The sequence below is a fragment of the Mus musculus genome, chromosome 7 (genome assembly GCF_000001635.26).
Source record: "Mus musculus strain C57BL/6J chromosome 7, GRCm38.p6 C57BL/6J".
Lineage (NCBI taxonomy): Eukaryota > Metazoa > Chordata > Mammalia > Rodentia > Muridae > Mus > Mus musculus.
Window position 1 is genome coordinate 84,844,601 of NC_000073.6, and position 21,358 is coordinate 84,865,958.

General features: G+C 37.7%; 1 protein-coding gene across 1 annotated transcript; it reads left to right on the plus strand.

Moving 5' to 3' along the window:
* The first annotated feature begins 8,970 nt into the window (after positions 1-8,970).
* Olfr291 (olfactory receptor 291) lies at positions 8,971-12,718 on the plus strand. The gene is made up of 3 exons (NM_146415.2): positions 8,971-9,045; positions 9,420-9,533; positions 11,749-12,718. The coding sequence occupies exon 3, from the start codon at positions 11,765-11,767 to the stop codon at positions 12,716-12,718; it is 954 nt and encodes a 317-aa protein (NP_666527.1). The 5' UTR covers positions 8,971-9,045; positions 9,420-9,533; positions 11,749-11,764.
* The last annotated feature ends 8,640 nt before the right edge of the window (positions 12,719-21,358 follow it).

The following is a 21,358-nucleotide window of genomic DNA, read 5'->3' on the forward strand; positions in this document are numbered from 1 at the left end:
TCAACCCCATCATCAGAAATCCAATAACTGGTATTAACTGAAAACATATAGGAAGCCTAACACAGCTTCCAAAACTTAGCCAATTTATAGAGACCTCTGATCACTTGGACAGTTCCTTACTTCAATAGGTTTGAAGAGTTCAGCCTACTGGCCAGGGTCATCTGACAGACTTAGAGAAACAGGAATATTAAGGACTAGCCAACTGTGTCTCAGTAGAATCAAGCTGTCCTAATCTGTAATTGTGTCCTTTGATTGGACAGTATTATGTCTGTAGATGAAATGAGGCAATTCTTGCCTAGTGGCTGTTTCACCAGAATGGAGTAACTCAAAGATGCTTAGTTTCTTATTTGAATCCAAGACAAAAAATGCTGTCAGGAGCAGACTAGTCTCAACAACAATTGAGTAAATAGCATTAAACATCACATTCTGTGGACTTCTGACGTTTTAGAAACCAGCTATCTATGTGAAGTGATCTGGACTATTCTCTGTTATCTACTCTCAGTCATTTGTGATTAAAATAACTGAAAACACCCTAACAATAAACTCAGAGCCATGAAATAGCCATTTCTTATTTGGCTCTAAACTCACAGACTTAAATATCATAGATCTGTTTATAATACGAGCAATAGAAGGACTGGGTCTAAGCCCTGTATTTCAAAATTTTTAGTATCAAAGACAATAATCAGCCCCAGCCCCAAAGCTTAGGGAACTGGGATGATGACTCTTTATAACTTCTTCAAGGTGACTATGGGTATTGAGATATTTTTGAGTGGAGGGAGAAGGGTAGGGAAATGGGGGAGTTGGTTCGCCTTAAGAAGGCCACACCAATGGTTGTATTAGTCTCTGATGTCTGTATCTTGACTGCATCTAGATGAAAAACCAAGACATCAGGAGTTCAGGCAGGTCAGTTCAGCATGTCTGACGATGAAATTCACCAAAGCTGTATATTCTGTAACGTATAAATCTCAAAACAAAATTTTAGTATCATAAAGATAACCTTTTTGTTTGATTCTCTGGAATCTAGTTGTCAGGGGGTCTCTGTCTATCAAATTTGATCCATATAACTCTGAAACATGTAAGTTCCTTAATCACCTTTTCCAAAAACACAAAGACAAAACTTTCCCCCCAAATCAGCATATTATTCAGCCAGTAACCAGGAAAACCTGTAGCTTGCCCTTTGTCCCAGAGGAAAAATAAAACAATCACAATACTAAAAACCACACACATTTTAGCCTAATAGGCCTTTCTAATTTGTCATGTCAGGATATTAACCCAAAATTCCCATGGAGTCCATGTTAGAGAATATGTGTCTCCTGCAGACTTTATTATACCATTTTTAAAACAATTGATTGACACTTTTATTTTGCTTTCCTTTTCCTCTTCTCTTTCCCTTTTCCTTTCCTCTTCCCTTTTCCCTTTCCCCTTTCCTCTTTCTTTTCCCTTTCTCTTTCCTTTTCCCCTTCCATTTTCCCTTTCCTCTTTCCTTTTCCTTTTCCTCTTCCCTTTCCCTTTTCTCCTTCCTCCTTCCTCTTCCCTTTCCTCTTCCCTTTCCCCTTTCCCTCTTCCCTTTCCCCTTTCCCTTCCCTCTTCCCTTTCCTTTTCCCTTTCTCTTCCACTTTTCCTTTCCTCTTCCCTTTCCCCTTTTCCTTTCCTCTTCCCTTTTCCCTTTCCTCTTTCTTTTCCCTTTCCTCTTTCCTTTTCCCTTTCCTCTTCCCCTTTCCTTTTCTTCTTCCACTTCCCTTTCCCCCTTCCTCTTCCCTTCCCTTTCCTCTTTCCTTTTCCCTCTTTCCTCTTCCCTTTCCCCCTTTCCTCTTCCAGTTTCCCCTTCTCTCTCCCCCTTTTCCTTTTATCCTTTCCCCCTTTCCCTTTCCTTTCTCTTTCCTAATTTTTTCTCTTCACCCTTCCCTTCCCTTCCCTTCCCTTCCCTTCCCTTCCCTTCCCTTCCCTTCCCTTCCCTTCCCTTCCCTTCCCTTCCCTTCCCTTCCCTTCCCTTCCCTTCCCTTCCCTTCCCTTCCCCTCCCTTCCCTTCCCTTCCCTTCCCTTCCCCTCCCTCCCCTCCCCTTCCCTCCCCTCCCCTTCCCTCCCCTCCCCTTCCTTCCCCTCCCCTCCTTTTCCCTTTCCTTCCCTTCCCTTTCTTTTTCTCTCTCCTTTCATTTTCTTTCTAAACCTGATAATAAAAGGCAGCTTGTCCAACCAGATTTTAAAACTAAAATTCCTGTGGAGCCCACATTAGAGAGAATATGATTATCCTGTAAGAGTTATTAGAGCAATATGTCTTTATACCATCTTTAAAGCAATTAATTCAAGCTTCCACTAATATATGACTATAGGAAGCAAATAGTTTTTAACTATTAAGTTGTCTGCCTAGAGCAGCCATTCTGTTATACCATCTATTTGTTGTGCTCTCTACCAGGAGCCACAGATATTTATTTAATTAATACCTATTATATCTATCTGTTATGCTCTCTACCTAGAGCCACTGACTTCTATTAATTAATACCTGTTCATAGCAGGCGATTATCACTGTTCTTTCTATTTGGAGTCAGTGACTAATATTCCCTATTTAGTTCTAAACCACAGGTGACATTTCCCATAATTAAATATCAAAAAGTTCTATTTCTCTCTTCATATCAATGAATTACCTGGTCTAGAGCCCTTTGTACCTTTGTCTCCTGATTCTTTATTCACAGGGAGGAGCTGAGTGTAGAAAGACATGCATTGTCTGTGTCCCTGTTTGGGGGTGGGGAGGAAGGGTGGGGAGTGAAGGATACAGAGAAGCAAACACAGAAAGGTTCTCATGGGCATAGATGTCTTTCTGCCACGTAGGCCTCTCAAACCCTATTAGATTTGAATCCATACTGCTGCAGCCTAGATCACTGCCCAAGCCCCATTCAGGGGTGGGTGGTGGGTGGGTAGTGAATTTTTATCACAGGTTGGTTGAGGTCAAATCAATACATTGGGCACCATTTTGTTGTAAATCCCTAACACAAATATGCCCCAACAATGAAAAAAAACTCAATTAATAAGAATATATGCTGTGTAGATTGGGCATATCTACCACTACACTACCATCTTCTCCATCTATGAGACCCCTTAGAACTTGCGGTTTCTCCAGGCCATGTGCTTCTTCTCTGCTTTTCTTCTTCTTCCTCTTCCTCTGCATTCTTTCCCTCTTCCATTTTCTCCTTCTTCTCTCTCTTCCCACCTTCTGCTCCACCTTCCCTTTATCTGCCCAGTCCTCAGCTCTCCTTTATTTCACAGATTAAGTTGGGAAGCAGTTTTACAGGAAATCACCTGGGTGCTGACTCATTCCTTGTTCCTAGCCCCTCAGGAGAATGGAATTGACATCAAATATAATTAGCCCTAGGGCTGTCCACAACAGGAACTAACAATCACTGGTCTTTAATATCTCTCAACATCAATAGACTCAATTTCCCAATAAAAAAAGACAGTCTAATAGACTGATTATGAAAGCAGGATCCAGCATATTGGTGCATAAAGAAACACATCTCAGTGACAAAGCCAGACACTACCTCAGAGTAAAAGTCTGGAAGAAAGTTTTCTAAGCAAATGGTCCCAAGAAACAAGCTGGAATAGCCATTCTAATATCCAATAAAATAGACTTTCAACAAAAAGTTATCAAAGAGATTGGGAAGGACACTTCATACTGGTCAAAGGAAAAATCCACCAAGATGATGTCTCAATTCTGAACATCTATGCTCCAAATGCAAGGGTATGCATATTCACAAAAGAATCTTACTAAAGCTCAAATCACACACTGAACCTCCCATAATAATAGTGGGAGATGTTAATATCACACTCTCAGCAGTGGAGAAATCATGGAAACAGAAACTAAACAGAGACTCAGTGAAACTAATAGAAGTCATGAATCAAATGGATTTAACATATATATTCAAAACATTTCACCAAAAAATAAAAGAATATACCTTCTTCTCAGCATCTCATTGGACTGTCTCCAATACTGAGCATATGATCAGTAACAGGATATGCCTCAACAGATCCTATCAGATCACCATAGACTAAGTCTAGACTTTAATAACAATGAAAGCAACATAAAGTCCACATATTCATGGAAACTGAAAAACCCTCTACTCAATAGTAACTTGGTCAGAGTAGAAATAAAGAAAGAAATGAAAGACTCTCTGGAATTCATTGAAAATGATGACACAACATACCAAATCTTATGGGACACTACGAAAACAGTGCTAAGAGGAAAATTCATAGCACTAAGTGCCTTTATAAAGAAACTGGAGAGATCCTACAGTAGTAACTTGACATTACATCTGAAAGTTCTAGAACAAAATGAAACAACTATACCCAAGAGGAGTAGACAGAAGTAAATAATCAAACTCAGGGCAGTAATCAACCAATTAGAAACAACAAGAATGATACAAAGCATCAATAAAGAGCTAGTTCTTTGAGAAAATCAACAATATAGATGATAAATCCTTAGCCAAACTAACTAAAGGATAAAGAGACAGATTCCAAGTTAACAAAACCAGAAATGAAAAGGGAGACATAACAACAGAAACTTAGGCAATTCAAAAAATATTTAGATCTTATCACAAAAACCTATACTCAACAAAACTGGGAAATCTCCATAAAAATGCATGAATTTCTAGACAGATAACCCAAACCAAAGTTAAATCAAGAGAAAGTGAACTATTTTAACAGTCCCATAATACCTAATGAAACAGAAGCAGTCATTAAAAATCCCTCCCCACAAAAGCCCAGGGCCAGATGTTAGTGCAGGATTCTATCAGACCTTCAATGAAAAGTTAATACCAATACTCTGGAAACCATTCCACAAAATAGAAACAGATGGAACACAACAAAATTCATTTTCTGAAGTTGCAGATACTCTCATATTGAAACCACACAAAGACTCAACAAGGAAAGAAAATATCAAACTAATCTCCTTACAAATATTGATGCAAAAAATACTCAATAAAATTCTCACAAATCGAATCCAAGACCACATCAAAACCATCATTCACCAAGATCAAGTAAGTTCCATCCCATGGATGCAGGGTTCATTCAATATATGAAAATTTATCAACATAATCCACTCTATAAGCAATCTTAAAAAAAAATCACATGATCATCTCATTAGGTGCTAAAAAACCTTCAACAAAACCCAACACCTCTTTATGTTAAAAGTCTTGGAGTGATTTGGAATTCAAGGTCCATACCTAAATGTAATAAAAAGAATATACAAACAAACAAACAAACAAACAAACAAACAAACAAAAACCCAGCAGCCAATGTCAAGTTACATGGAAAGAAACATGAATCAATTCTACTAAAATCAGACTGCCTTCCCACTCTTTCCTTATCTATTCAATATAGCACTCTAACGTCTAGCTAGAACAATAAGAAAACAAAAGGAGACCAAGAGGATACCAATTGGAAAAAAAAAGAAGTCTAGGTATCACTATTTTAGGATGATATGATAGTATACATAAACAAACCCCAAAATTCTACCAGAGAACTCCTACAGCTGATAAACAACTTCAGTAAAGTGGTTGCATAAAATATAACTCAAACTAACCAGTTGCCTTCCTTTATACAAATGGTAAATGGGCTGAGAAAGAAAATAGGGAAACAACTCTCTTTATAATAGCCATGAATAATGTCAAATGTTTTAGTGTAACTTCAATCAAACAAGTGAAAGGTCAGCATGACAAGAACTTCAAGTTTATGAAGAAAAAAATTGAAGAAGACTTTAGAAGATGGAAATATCTCTCACACTCATGTATTGGTCAGATTACCATAGTAAAAATGGCCATCCTTCCAAAAGAGATCTACAGATTAATGCAATCCTCATCAAATTTCCAACACAATTCTTTATAAATGGTGAAAGAGAAATTCTTATTTTCATATGCAAAGACAAAACAAACAAACAAACAAACAAACAAACCCCCAGGATAGCTAAAGTAATCCTGAACAACAAAACTATGAGAGGAATCTCCATCCCTCACCTAAAGCTATACTGCAGAGGAACAGTGACAAAACCTGACTGGTATTGGTATAGAAATAGACATGCTGATCAATGGAATTGAATAAAGACCTAGAACTAAACCCACACATATATGGACAATTGATTTTTGATAAAGAAGCCAAAACCACATAAAAGAAAAATAAAATCATATTCAACAAATGGTGCTGGACTAACTGGATATCTACATGTAGGAGAATGAAAATAGATCCATACCTATCACCCTGCACAAAACTCAAGTCCAAGTGGATCAAGAACCTCAACATAAAGCTAGATGCACTAAATAACACCGAATAGAATGCATCTGTACAGGGTCAAGTTCCTGAACTGAACACCAATGGCTCAGGCTTTAAGATTAACAGTTGATGAAAGGAACTTCATGGAACTGCAAAGGTTTTTATTTTATTTTATTTTTTTTGTTTTGTTTTTTGTTTTTTAAAGGAAAATGATACTGTCAATAGAAAAAAAAGGGCAGCCCACAGATTGGAAAAGGATCTTCACCAACTCTACATCTGACAGAGCGCTAACAATAAAAATTTACAAACAACTCAAGAAATTCGACATGGGCAACCCAAATAACTCAATTAAAAACAGTACAGAAATTAACAGAGAATTCTCAAGAGAGGATTCTCAAATGGCTGAGAAGTACTTAAAGAAATGTTCAAGGTCCTTAGTCATCAGGGAAACACAAGTCAAAACAACTCTGAGGTTCTATCTTACACCCATCAGAATGGCTAAGATCAAAAACTCAAAGAGATCACACATGTTGATAAGGATGTGGAACAAGGGGAACAATCCTCCATTGCTGGTAGGAGGAAAACTTCTACAACCAATTTGGGAATCAATTTGGCATTTTCTCAGAAAACTGGGAATAGTTTTACCTCAAGACCCAGCTCATCACTCCTGGGAATATACCTAACAGATACTCCAACATCTCACAAAGACATTTGCTCAACTGTGTTCATAGCAGCTTTATACGTAATAGCCAGAAAGTCAAAGCAACCTAGATGTTACTCAATTGAAGAATGAATTTAAAAAACAGTATTCTGAACCATGAAATGGTTCAGCAATTAAAAATAAGGCCATCATGAATTTTGCAGGCAAATAGATCGAACTTGAGACTATTACCCTGAGTGAGGTAACCGAGTCCCAAAAGGACATCTATGGTATGTACTAACTTATAAGTGGATAATAGACATAAAATACACATAACAGGTTACATGGTATCCACAGATCCCGAGAAGCTAAACCAGAATGAATTACCAAGTCAGGAAGCTTAAATATCACTTATGAGGGGGAAATAAATAGTCATTAGTGGCAAGTTGTGTGAGGTAATTGGGAGGGAATTGAAATGGGGAAGGGAATGGGGTATTCAGAATCTGGTGTTGGGTAGGACAGGATAGATTGCTAGATGACCATGAAAATGAATGAAAATCTGCAGTTGACAAGGGTGAATATGTAGGGGATATCTCCAGGATGAGACAGAGACCTGACATAAGAGAGGTGCCCAAGAATCAATGGGGGTGACCTGAACTGTAACTCACTACGCTGGTGATATGCAACCTGATGAAGCCACCCTTTGTATCCAGACAGGAAACCAAGTGAAGGGATAGAGACAATAACCCCCTCACAAAACTTTCAACTCATATTTTATTCTGTCTACAAGTATTGCAGGCATGCAGGAGGGAGCAGAGCCTAAGGAAATGGCCAACCATTAACTGACTCAAATTGATATCCTTTCTATGGGCAAATGCCAATCCCTAACACTACTAATGATACTTTCTTTTGCTTGCAGACATGAGTATGTTGTCCTCTGAGGGGCTCCACCCAGCATCTGATTCAGACAGATACAGACACCTACATCCAGATAGTGGATGGAGCTTGTAGACTCTTATGGAAAAATAGGAGGAAGGATTTCAGGTCTTGAAGGGGATAGGGACTTTACAGGAAGACCAACAGAGTCAGCTTGGACACTTGGAGATCACAGAGTATGAACCAGCAACCAAAGAACATACAAGTGCTGGACCTAGGCCTCCCTGTTTGCATGTAGCAGATGGGCAACTTGACCTTTATGTGGGTCCTGAACAACTAGAACATGGGTTATCCCCAAAGTTGGTGTCTGTACTTTGAATATGTTCTACTAGCCAAACTTTCTTGTTTGATGTCAATGGGAGAGTAAGCACCTAGGATTGCAAAGACTTGAAGTGACAGGGTGGGGGGAATACCCAGGGATACCCCCTCTTGCTTGGAGGAGAAGGGGAGGGGAATTCCGGAAGGATTGTGGAAGGGCGTGACATGAAGTGGTGCAGTAATCTGGATGTAATGTGAACAAGTAAAAAAAATCATAAAACGAATACAGTTAAAAAGTTTCATATTCAAATAAGTTTGTGTCTATGTTCACAGCAGTTCTCTCATGTTGATGGCACATAGTTTTCATAAGATATCTTGTGTGCTAATGAATAAATATAGTAACATTTTGCTCTATAATGAAAAGAGATTAATTACAAAAAATGAGATGTGTTCAATGAAGGATATTTGTAATCACAAATTGTAGTTTTCTATCACCAATGTATTCCTTACTTTGGCAATATGATTACTATAAAACTATTTTACCATAGTCAAGTTCAAACTTCTACATCAGGGAAAGTCATTGTTATTTACAGAAGACATCTTGAAAATCACAAAATAAATATCTTATTACATAATTACTATTGGCCAAGTTTATTCCAGGTGGGCCATGTCCACGGGCTATTATAAGGAATGAAAATGGCACTCATATAACATAGAATTATATTAAAACCTATATCAAATTATTTAGTTTTGTGTCCCTATTCCTAACTTGATAGTAATGTAGTTATTCTCTCTAGAGTTCTTATTATCCTGCTTCCCTAAGGATAGAATGGGAATATATAAGTTATAGACTAACCCCTGGTGTAAGTCCTAAGAACAAGTGTTAATACAGTTTTTACCCACTGATGTAATTTGTTGCTGGATCATCTACTTTATCTTTCTCGAACTATTTTTTGGTAACATAATCTATTTTAAGTATAATTTAAATGCAATATTTTATTGCTATTGATACATATGCTAATAAATTACAGTTCATTAAGTGCTACAATATAAGCTATATATATTGTCTATATGTGCTAAATTGTATCTGTTATATTTTCCTATGTGACAGAAACTTGAATATTCTAAAAAGAGAATATTTTCCTGTATAGTATTTTTAGAATTTGTCATATGCACAGTTTACATTAGAAATGGTAAGGAAGTCTGAATTGTAGGCATTTTAAATAGAAATGTAATTAATATAACATATATTTGAAATGTAATTAATATAGTATATATGTTTTCCATATATATTGTTATTAATTTCCATCTGTATATTTATATTTTTTAGGTACATCAACTAATCATAAAATACACTTGGAGAGATTGAATGTACTAGAGCTTCCCTAAATCTCTAGTTAGGACACTCGATCCTTCCATAGGATTCTGAACTTGTTTCTGAGAAGTATGTAATTGATAAAAATATTCACTTTTAATTGCATCACAAATTGTTAATAAGTTTTGTTAATACTAGAATATAAAGGTTGATAAATATATGAAATCTTTACATGTGAGCAAATGACAATGTTCTGTGTAGCAAAGATCACTAGTTTCATGGAATAACTAAAACAATGATGTGTAAAATTAAGAAAAATGTATAATTAGGTCTTGTTGTGTATACATTGATTATATAGTCTGGAGATTAGGATAGGTTTATTTAATCAGAATATTCTAAAATATATTTCTTTTAATTCTTGTTTGAAAGAGCCAAATTTCTGTGAGGAAAGAGTGAGTTATTGTACAAGTAAACATTTGTTGCTTGAAGATGTTGCTATTGCAATAAAAGTGCCATATTTTATTTGCACATTTTTTTTATTTATAAAGATTAATACATAGGATAAAATTTAAGAGCTCCATAGGGTTGTGAAAATTAGAGACACTAATAGTTGATACGATTTAATTTTTGTTTCATTGCTATTTATCTAAGAACATCCTTCATTAACTTTATAATGACAAACATATGTTTGTGGCGATTGCAATAATTTTCATATTTCCTGATATAAAAAGAATAGCAATAGAAGTTTATTTATTCTGAAGTTATGTTCCAAATCTGTTGTTGCTTGAGGAATGAAGAGGAGCAAATTGCAGTGCTTTCTCTTTTTCTTTTATTTTGAAACAGGGTTTTGCTTTGTAGTTCAGGTTGGCCTCAAATTTACAATTTCCTGGTCTTAGCCTCCTAAATGTAGAGATTTATTATATGGGGGAAAAGATAAAAAACTTTTACATTTTTGGGGACAAAACCATTATACATAATTCATACTCTATTTCTGTGGATTTTAACTTACTGAAGAAAGTACACATTAGAATGTTAATTTTCATTTATTTTCTAATAAGCTTGTACTACCAATTGTCTAATATGTGGAATTATAGAAAATTTGTTTTCAAAACCACCAATCACAATATTAATTTTTAAAACTTTGATTAATTTCTTCTGAACAATTTAGTTAACATCATTATTATACATACATTAATGAAAATGCTATTGTTTATATCTTAGAGATATGGTATCAAAGTAATAGGACAGTTTCTGCATTTAGTTCTTCCAAGTAAAATATATGTTGAAGAAGTCATAGGTCATTCATACACTCATGATTTCATTGGTGAAATGATTTCCTATAATTTTGATAATTTTTAGCATTAAAGTCTTATCTACTATTGAATATACTTGTATATATAATATGATTATATAGTAGAATATATGAAGTAAGCAATTGTGTAATACAGTAATTCTACCTTAATTTATACTGAAGAAGTGTCTAGTGTTATACACATTAAAATAAGGCATAAAAGCGTAAAACAAATGTTTAAGGTAATGTGAAAATTACATCAGTTTTTAATGAATTATGAAGTTAAAAATTAAGGATTCTATATGATGAATAAAGTCATGAATTTTCAAGGTCTGTTTAGTTACTCAGTGAATTACCTCCAGAGATGGAATGGGGATTTTGTATATTCAGAAATAGTATAAATACACAGAAGTTTTAGAATGTCTAAAAGGTAAATCCACATAATGGACACCAAGGTAATTTAAAAAATTGTGAGTATGTACTTTACAAACATGTAATCCATCAAACTGGAAAATCTAAAAGAAAAGAATAATTTTCTTGATAGGCACCACCTACTAAAAGTTTAAGCAAGATCAGGTATACAATTTAAACGGACTTATAACTCCTAGTAAATTAGAAGCAATCATTAAAATTCCCCCAACAATAAACAACAATGAAAATGCCTAGCGCCAGAAGATTTTAGTAAAGAATTCTCCCAGACATTTAGAGAAGATTTAATGCCAATACCTCTGAAATTATTCTACAAAATAGAAACAGGAGTAACATTGCCCAATTCATGCTATGAGGCCCCTCAAACCACTTGAGGATTCAACAAAGAGAATTACAGACCAATATCTCTTAAAAGTATAGACACAAAAATACTCAATGATATACTTGCAAATAGAATCAAAAACATATAAAAAAGATCATGATCCACTCTGATGCAATAATAACAATAAAGATAGAGGTAACACATACCACCTTCAACCATGTTCTGATATATTCCTAGTTTCTCACAAGCAGGATCCCTGCTTTATCAGTCTAATCTGTATTCTGTGCTCTCATTTCAATTAGACACATCCTGTGGATAATGGAGATGGACGTCTACAATCTTACCACAGTGACTCAGTTCATCCTCATAGGGCTCTCTGACCTCCCTGAAGTGCGCTATCCACTCTTTGTGGCCTTTGTCATCATCTATCAGATCACTTTACTGGGAAATGGGCTCATCCTCTTGGCCATTGTGACTGAGAAAAAGCTTCAAACTCCCATGTATTACTTGTTGGCAAATCTGTCCTTACTGGACATATTCTGCCCATCAGCTACTGTCCCCAAGATGCTCAAGAATCTCTTGACTGAGGATCACAGCATTTCCTTTGTTGGGTGTGCTTTACAGCTCTATTTCCTGGTGGCCCTAGCTGGGACTGAAGTCTTCTTGCTGGCTGTGATGGCTTATGACCGGTATGTGGCCATATGCTTTCCTCTACGTTACTCTCTCATTATGACCAAGGTTCGCTGTGTGCAGCTGTTGTTTGGGACTTGGGCAGCTGGGTTTCTGAACTCTTTTGTCCACACAATGTCCACCTTTAGCCTTTCTTTCTGCAAGTCTAATAGAGTTAACCAGTATTATTGTGATATTCCACCTGTGGTGGCCCTGTCATGCTCATCCACCTATATGGCAGAAGTGCTTCTTTTAGTGATAGCAAGTATCTTTGGGGTTGGTGCTTTTCTGATCACTTTGATCTCCTACATATACATTGTCTCCACCATCCTAAAGATCCGGTCAGCAGAAGGAAAGCGCAAAGCTTTCTCCACATGTGCTTCCCATCTTCTTGTAGTCTTCTTGTTCTATGGTACAACTATATTTACCTATATGCGCCCAACCTCCAGTCAACACTCTCCTGGAAGAGACAGACTCATCTCTATGTTGTATGGGGTCATTACTCCCATGTTAAACCCCATTATCTACAGCCTGAGAAACACAGAAGTCAAAGGAGCTCTAAGAAAAGTTTTACATCTTCGGATATGTTCACAGACAGCATGATGTAAGACTTCTCAAGCTAAGATGTATTCCTTGTAGATCCAAGACAGATGGATCTTGTTTCTTGATTCATGCAATTGATCTGTGTCTTTTGATTAGTAAATTGAGGTCATTTGTGCTTAAAGTTTTTGAAATGTGTGTGTTGTCTGTAGTCATTCTGTTGTTAATTTTTGGTTGTTGTTTGTGTTATCAACTGTGTATCCACATTTTTTGTGTGCTCTTCTAATTTGATTTGTTTTATTTTATAATCAATTTCCAAAAAATAAGAAAAAACCAATTTCCATATTACATATTCATTTTATCTAGATCCTGTACATTATTATCAAGTCCTGATAATTATCTTTTGCTCGATTCATTCTACTTGAAAGGGTTTTCTCTGACTGTTCTTAATTGAATTTTCTAATTTAATTTTTATATCAACTTAATTGCTGTTATTTTGTTATCCTCATGGAATTTTGCTCTTAAATTCTATGTTGTTTTTGTCATTTCTATCAGTATTATTGTTGTGTTTTTCTTGGGTATCATTTACACATTTGTTCTATGCAAATTATTTCTCTTTAATTCCTTTTTTAAAAACTATTTTTATTGAATATTTTATTTATTTATATTTCAAATGTTATCTTCTTTCTTCTGGAGGTTTCCCCTCCAGAAACCAGCTATCCTATCCTCCCTCCCTCTGCTTCTATGAGTGTTGCTCCCTCCCCCCTACTCTTGCCTCCCCACCCTTGATTCCCCTACACTGGGGCATCTAGCATTCCCAGGACCAAGGGCCTCTCCTTCCATTTATGTCCAACAAGGTCATTCTCTTTAATTTCATTGTTCTATTTCTTCTTTTTCTTTTAATTGGATATCTTCTTTATTTACATTTCAAATATTATCCCTTTTCCCAGTTTCCTTCCCTCCCAGAAACAACCTATCACATCCTCCCTGCCCCTGTTTCTATGAGGATGTTACTCCACCCACCCACCTACCCACTCCCACCTCCCCACCTTTGATTTCCCTACACTGGGGCATCTATCGAGCCTTCATTGGACCAAGAACCTCTCCTTCCATTGATGCATGACAAGGTCATCCTCTGCAGTGTATGCACCCGGGGTCATGTGTACTCTGTGGTTGGTGGTTTAGTCCCTGGGAGCTCTGGGAGGTCTGGTTGGTTAATATTGTTGTTCTTCTTGTGGGATTTCAAATCTCTTCAACTCCTTCAGTTCTTTCTCTAACTCCTCTTTGGGACCCCACTCTCCAATGGTTGGCTGCCAATATCTGTCTCTGTATTTGTAAGGCTTTGGCAGGGTCTCTCAGGAGACAGCCAAATCAGACTCCTTTCAGCATACACTCCTTGGCATCCACAATGGTGTCTGAGTTTGGTAACTGTATATGGGATGAATCTCCAGGTAGGACAGTCTCTGGGTGTCCTTTCCTTCAGTCTCTGCTCAACACTTTATATTTGCTCCTGTGAGTATTTTGTTCTCTTTCTAAGAATCATTTTTGTATTTCTTTGTGTCTTCTTTAAATTACTTTTAATCTTTGATCACATTCATGATTGCTCTTTTAAATTCTGTCTTCTGGTGCCTATCTAAATAATCTTCTTTGGCAAACATTTCTATAGTACTGGTACATTTTGGAGAGAAGATAGTGGCCTAATTTGACATATTGTTGGTATTTTGTGATGAAATTAGGGTATGTAAACTTCTTTTATTAGTTTTGAGTCTGATATAGACAGATCAGATTCAGTTAGAAGAGCAGATTCATGGGCAAGCTGGGCCTATATGTTGGAAACAACTTGGGTTAATGAAGTCAGGTGGGCATATTGACCTCTGAACAGGATGCATTTCCCACAGTGTGTAGGTATATATACCTATGTGGATAGGTTGAATGTTGTGTTAAATGGCCTTTTTGTTGGGAAAAGGTAAAGCATGCCTTACTAGAAGCCTAGAGATTATTTGTGGTACAGGCAGTGGATGCCAGATTTGATTGAGGATCTAGACCCAGGTGAGATCTCATAGGTTGGGGAGATGCCTTGGATAGAGTTTCAGGAAGACTCACCAGATGTTTTATTAATTAATGTTTGGTGTAGCTATTTGTAACTCACAATGGGAAGTGCCACTACTGAGCTGGTCATCCTGGGTTGTAAAAGGAATTAAGACAAGAAAGCCATGAGGAATAAATCAATAGGTAGCATTTATCTACAGTTTCTGCTTCATTTCCTAACTCTGGGTTCCTGACTTGAGTTCCTGTTCTGGGTTTTCTTGATTATGAACTGTTAACTGTAAAATGAAATAAATGCCATTCCATCCCAAGTTTGTTGTAGTAAGTGTTTTTATCACAGCTATAGGCTTTTACTGATTTTATGAGGCAATTACTGATCTGTGAGTCCTTCAAGCTCTTCAACCCAGAGCTCATTGAATTTTATTCTTTCCTCTTGAGCCATTTACTCTTCCTACCTCCTCCTTCCCTACTAGACCCACCTTCAATCCCTTTAGACTAATAATCCTTGTCCTTGATCTTTGCCCCTGAACAACAGGAAGTAGCCAGAAGAACAATACACAGTGACCCAAAAATAAAACAAAAGGGTGGGAATAAATGGCTCTAACAGGGCAAAACATGGTGCTTACAGGTTCTACCCACCCCCAATCCCTTTGTTAAACCACTAGACTCTCTTATTTGGCCATATCCTTATTCCTAAATCTGACCATCATAGTCCAGTTATCAAAATACATATTTGGCTACAATGACCAACATGACCAATCAGAATTAACCAACTCATCCTAGTTTCTCCTTAAAAGCCACTATTGCAGAGCCTCCTGCTGCTGTCTTTGTGGGATCCAGAGGCTGCCCACTTATCTGAGAAGTTGGTATCTTAGTGTGTTTTGTGCCAACTCTGAGGACCCTTCAATATTTATATGTTACTGACTCATTTCATATTCAATATGGATGATATTAATTAAAATTTGAACTCCCAACACAACAATCTGCAGTCTTAGCCCCACTTCTGTCTCTTCCAAAAAATGCTATAACCTAGAAAATCAGTAGATGGAGTGAGAGGAACAGACTTAACTTATTATCTATTTTGCTGCTTTAATTTTTCATTTTTTCTAAAATGGAATTTTTTGGATGTTTAGGAACCATAAGTACACACAGATATAACCCCTTCAAGCCTTAATCAGCAGACAAAAAACATGCCAGCATTATGAGATTTTTGTATATTCAAGCATTTCAGTTTAGTGCAACAATGAGAAAAGTGGCTTGTCTTAAAAAGTAGGGACAGCTGAGATTTAGGAATGAGGAACAGAGGAAGCTATAGGCTGTAGCATTGCTTAAATTTAATGCATTTCTCTTAGATTCTCTGGCTTGGCAGCAGAGCCTATATTATTATCCTAATTATTATTGAATTCACTTACATAATTCTATAATGTGTGTTAGTTGAAATTCCAATTGTTTCTACTTAGCTGTTACATGGACACACACACACACATACACACCACACCACACTAAGCGGGCACCACATTTGATATTGAATCATGATGACATTCATCTTTTAATACCATGTGTCCATCTCAGTGCACCACCAGCCAGAGATTCCCAGGGAATCCTTGTTTTCTCTGAAAGCACTTATTTGAGAGGAAACTACTCCTTTCAGAACATTCCTACCTCTGTAAGGATCCTCCTGAATTGTGTTAAAACATGATCCTTTCCATTGTTTTTGCATCTGCTTAGCTCCAAGCTCCTCAGGGTGAAGAGTGAATTCAAACTTTTTTCTGAGTGGGGCTTCCAGTTGATATAAATCCCGTCCAAGTCAATTAGAAAAATCATCTATGTGTGGGCTTTAAGGACATCATTGCCACACAGGAGATGGTTAGTAGGAAAGTAACTAATGTGTTTAAGCAAGGAAGGCAAATTTATTATTTTGAGATATTCTCCTTGTTCATTGAATATTTTATATTTTTATTGAATATTTTATTTATTTACATTTCAAATGTTAGCCCCTTTCCTGATTTCCCCTTCACAAACCCTATATATTATCCTCCCTCCCCCTGCTTCTATGAGGGTGCTCACCTACCCAACCACACACTCCTGGCAACCATCCCTGGCATTCCCCTACACTGGGGCATGGAGACTTCCTAGGATCAAGGACCTCTTCTCCCATTGATGTCTGACGAGGCCATCCTCTGCTGCATATGTGGCCAGAGCCATGGGATTCTCTATGTGTACTCTTTGGTTGGTGATTTAGTTCCTGGTAGCTATGGAATGTCTGGTTGGTTGATGTTGTTCTTCCTCTGGGTTGATAAATATTTCCTCTCTCTCTCTCTCTCTCTCTCTCTCTCTCTCTCTCTCTCTCTCACTTTCTCTCTCTCTCCCTCTCTCTCTCTCTCTCTCTCTCTCTCTCTCTCTCTCAATATTCCCCCCTCTCTCTTTCTTTCTTCCTCTCCTCCCCTCTCTCCTTTCTTTTTAAAAATAAGATCTGATGTATTTGTATCTCAGACTTTCCTCAGATTCTTAGTTCTCATGCTTCTGCCTCAGACATTTTCTGAGCTACTATTTCACTTTAGATACTACTTTAGGCCTGCAGAGGTAAGGTTCCAATACTCAAGGATTTGCTAATGTATCTGGGAAGGCAGAATTGTATTGTTTAAGATATGCCAAATATAAGTGTTACATAAAAGGCCAGCAAATGTTAAATTCAGGGATTGTTCTTAGGAGGAAAACAGTTCACCCCCAAGCTGGTCATTCATTATTTCCTCCTGCATAGCACTTATCTCCACTCTATTTGTGGTACTAGTAATTTCCATTCCTTTGAGGTTACAAACAACCAGAGACTAAGTGCTCAAACATGTGTGCCTATGGAGGTCATTTTTAATTCAAACAACAAAAACACTTTTCTTCATATCTGACCTGTTCCAAATACAATATAAACCTGGTCTCTGGGTATTCCACATACTTTAAAGAATTAAAAAGGCTTACTGGGACCTTTGACCCTAAATGACCAGGCATCCATATCATTGTGGCCATAGCTGCTAACACAAGTCTGTAACCCACTACAACTTGCCCAGGATCCAAGTGTCTTAGATATGTATAGATTGATGATATGAATACTTCATGGAACTGATAAAGGGAAGGTTTTTATTGTACATATGATATATAGACAGACAGACAGACAGACAGACAGACAGACAGATAGATAGATAGATAGATAGAAAGAACCATAGCTAAAATATCAGGGTTATAAGGAGAATGAGTAGCTGATGGTGGGGAAGCCTGTAAACTAGAAGGAGTTTTGGAGGGGTGAGAAGAAGCATGGACTTTGAAATGTGTAACAGGTGCTTGTGACACTGAATGAGCCTAGGGGCCAGCAGAAGATTTGGTGTGCTACTAGGCACCACAGATCACCATTTGTCCCTTCTGCCTTTTAGAGTTTGGGGAAGTGGAGATTTCTTTGGACTTGATGAGATAATACTTTGATGTTCCTACCAGGCCCCTCATGTAGAAAATTACAGTAGGAAGAAGCAATTTAGACTATACAGTAACTGGTCTATTAGAGGACATAAAAAGTCTACTATTAGTGTGCTAATTATGACAAGCATGGAAGATAACACAGGGAGCTTCTGAAAACCTCCTCTTTTTTGGTCCAGTATAGTGGATCCATCTGCAATTATGCTGAGCTAGACCTTGAGAGTTAAGAAGGTCAGGCCATCTTGGGTGCATATTTTATAAGCCAAATAATATGTATAGATATCAGAAAAATTATATCAGGAACCTGAGACTTCTTTTTCTACTTTAGTAGGGACGAATTTCAAGGCATTTTAAAACCAGGAGGATCCTCCCTCCTTCCCTGAAAAGCCAGAAAGACCAAGCTGGAGAGTTAATAGAAAAAACAGCAAGTTCAGTACAGAACAACAGTCTAGTCTTTGTCTGTCTTAGAAAATCCTATAGCACAAGCCATTGCTGTTGTGTTTAGGAATTTTTCCCCTGTGTCCATATTTTGGAGGCTTTCCCCCACTTTCTCCTCTATTAATTTCAGTGTCTCTGGTTTTATGTGGAGTTCTTTGATCCACCTAGACTTGAGCTTTGTACAAGGAGATAAGAATGGATCAGTTCACATTCTTCTACATGATAACCACCAGTTGTGCCAGCACCATTTGTTGAAAATGCTGTCTTTTTTCCACTGGATGATTTTTAGCTCCCTTGTCAAAGATCAAGTGACCATATGTGTGTGGATTCATTTCTGGGTCTAAATTCTATTCCATTGATCTACTTGTCTGTCGGTGTACCAGTACCATGCAGTTTGTTTTTTTTTTTTTTTTTTCACAATTGCTCAGTAGTACAGCTTGAGGTCAGACATGTTGATTTCAGAACCGCAATGGCTTGTGCTCTAACATCAAGAATCGACAAATGGGACCTCATAGATTTGCAAAGCCTCTGTAAGGCAAAAGATACTGTCAATAAGATAAAAAGACCATCAACAGATTGGAAAAGGATTTTTACCAATCCTAAATATGATAGGAGACTAATATCCAATATATACAAAGAGCTCAGGAAGTTGGATTCCAGAAATTCAAATAACCCCATTAAAAATGGGGTATAGAGCTAAACAAAGAATTCTCACCCGAGGAATACCGAATGGCTGAGAAGCACCTGAAAAAATGTTCAGCATCCTTAATCATCAGGGAAATGCAAATCAAAACAACCCTGAGATTCCACCTCACACCAGTCAGAATGGGTAAGATCAAAAATTCAGGTGACAGCAGATGCTGGAGAGGATGTGGAGAAGGAGGAGCACTCCTCCATTGCTGCTGGGATTGCAAGCTTGTACAACCACTCTGGAAATCAGCTTGGTGGTTCTTCAGAAAATTGGACATAGTACTACCGGAAGATCCAGCAATACCTCTCCTGGGCATATACCGAGAAGATGTTCCAACTGGTAATAAGAATACATGATTCACTATGTTCATAGCAACCTTATTTATAATAGCCAGAAGCTGGAAGGAATCCAGATGTCCCTCAACAGAGGAATGGATACAAGAAATGTGGTACATTTACACAATGAAGTACTACTCAGCTATTGAAAAAATGGATTTATGAAATTCTTAAGCAAATGGATGGATCTGGAGGATATCATCCTTAGTGAGGTAACTCAATCACAAAAGAACTCACTTAATATGCGCTCACTGATAAGTGGAGATTAGCCCAGAAACTTAGAATAACCAAGATTTAATTTTCAAAACACACGAAAATCAAGAAGAAGGAAGATCAACGCGTGGATACTTCATTTCTCCTTAGAATAGGGAACAAAACACCCATGGAAGGAGTTACAGAGTCAGAGTTTGGAGCTAAGATGAAAAGATGGACCATCCAGAGACTAGCCTATCTGGGGATCCATCCCATAATCAGCCACCAAATGCAGACACTGATCATATGCATGTGCCAGCAAGATTTTGCTGAAAGGACCCTGATATAGCTGTCTCTTGTGAGGCTATGCCAGTGCCTGGCAAATACAGAAGTGGATGCTCAAAGTCACTTATTGGATGGAACATAGGGCTCCCAATGGAGGAGCTAGAGAAAGTACCCAAGGAGCTGAAGGGGTCTGCAACCCTATAGGGGGAACAACAATAAGAACTAACCAGTTCTTTAGTTGCATATATAGCAGAGGATGGCCTAGTCAGCCATTAATGGGAGGAGAGGCCCTTGGTCTTGCGATCATATGCCCTAGTACAGGGGAATGCCAGGGTCAAGAAGTAGGAGTGGGTGGGTAGGGGAGCAGGGCAGGGGGAGGGTTTAGGGGACTCTCAGGACAGCATTTGAAATGTAAATGAGGAAAATAATAAAAAATTGAAAAAAAAAAAGAAAATTCTAGGGCTCCACCTAGTGTCTAGCTCGTTTAGTATTTTGGCACTAAACTTCAGCTAAGATGTTGAGCTGGTAGGGGTTGGGGGGGTGTTAAAGAAGAAGTCTCTGTTCCAATACTATGAAGTTTTTATCACTATTGGACTGTAGTACAGCTTGAGGTCAGGGATGGTAAATCCCCCAGAAGTTCTTAAATATTAAGAATTATTTTCCTCAAAGCCCCTTATACCCTCCTCCTGGCCTTCTCCCCAACCTGTCCACACCCACTTCCTGGCCCTGGCATTCCCCTGTACTCAGGGCATATGATCTTCAAAAGACCAAGGGCCTTTCCTCTCATTGATGGCTAACTAGGCCATCCTCTGCTACATATGCAACTAGAGATACAGCTCGGGAGGTGGGGGGTACTGGTTAGTCCACATTGTTGTTCCTCCTAAATGGGTTGCAGACCCATTCAGCTCTTTGGGTACTTTCTCTAGCTCCTTCATTAGGGGCCCTGTGTTCCATCCAATAAATGACTTTGAGCATCCACTTCTGTATTTGCCAGACACTGGCATAGCCTCTCAAGAGATAGCTATGTCAGGGCCCTATCATCAAAATCTTTCTGGCATATGCAATAATGTCTGGGTTTTGTGGTTGTATATGTGATGGATCCCTGGGAGAGGCAGTCTCTGGATCGTCCTTTCTTCTGTCTCAGCTCCGAACTTTGTCTCTGTAACTCCTTTCATGGGTATTTTGTTCTCCATTCTTTTTTTCTTTTTTAAAATATTTTTACTAGGTATTTTCCTCATTTACATTTCCAATGCT

Excerpts from the sequence above, each read along its gene's own strand:
- Olfr291 (NM_146415.2), top strand. The coding sequence starts at position 11,765 with ATGGAGATGGACGTCTACAATCTTACCACAGTGACTCAGTTCATCCTC.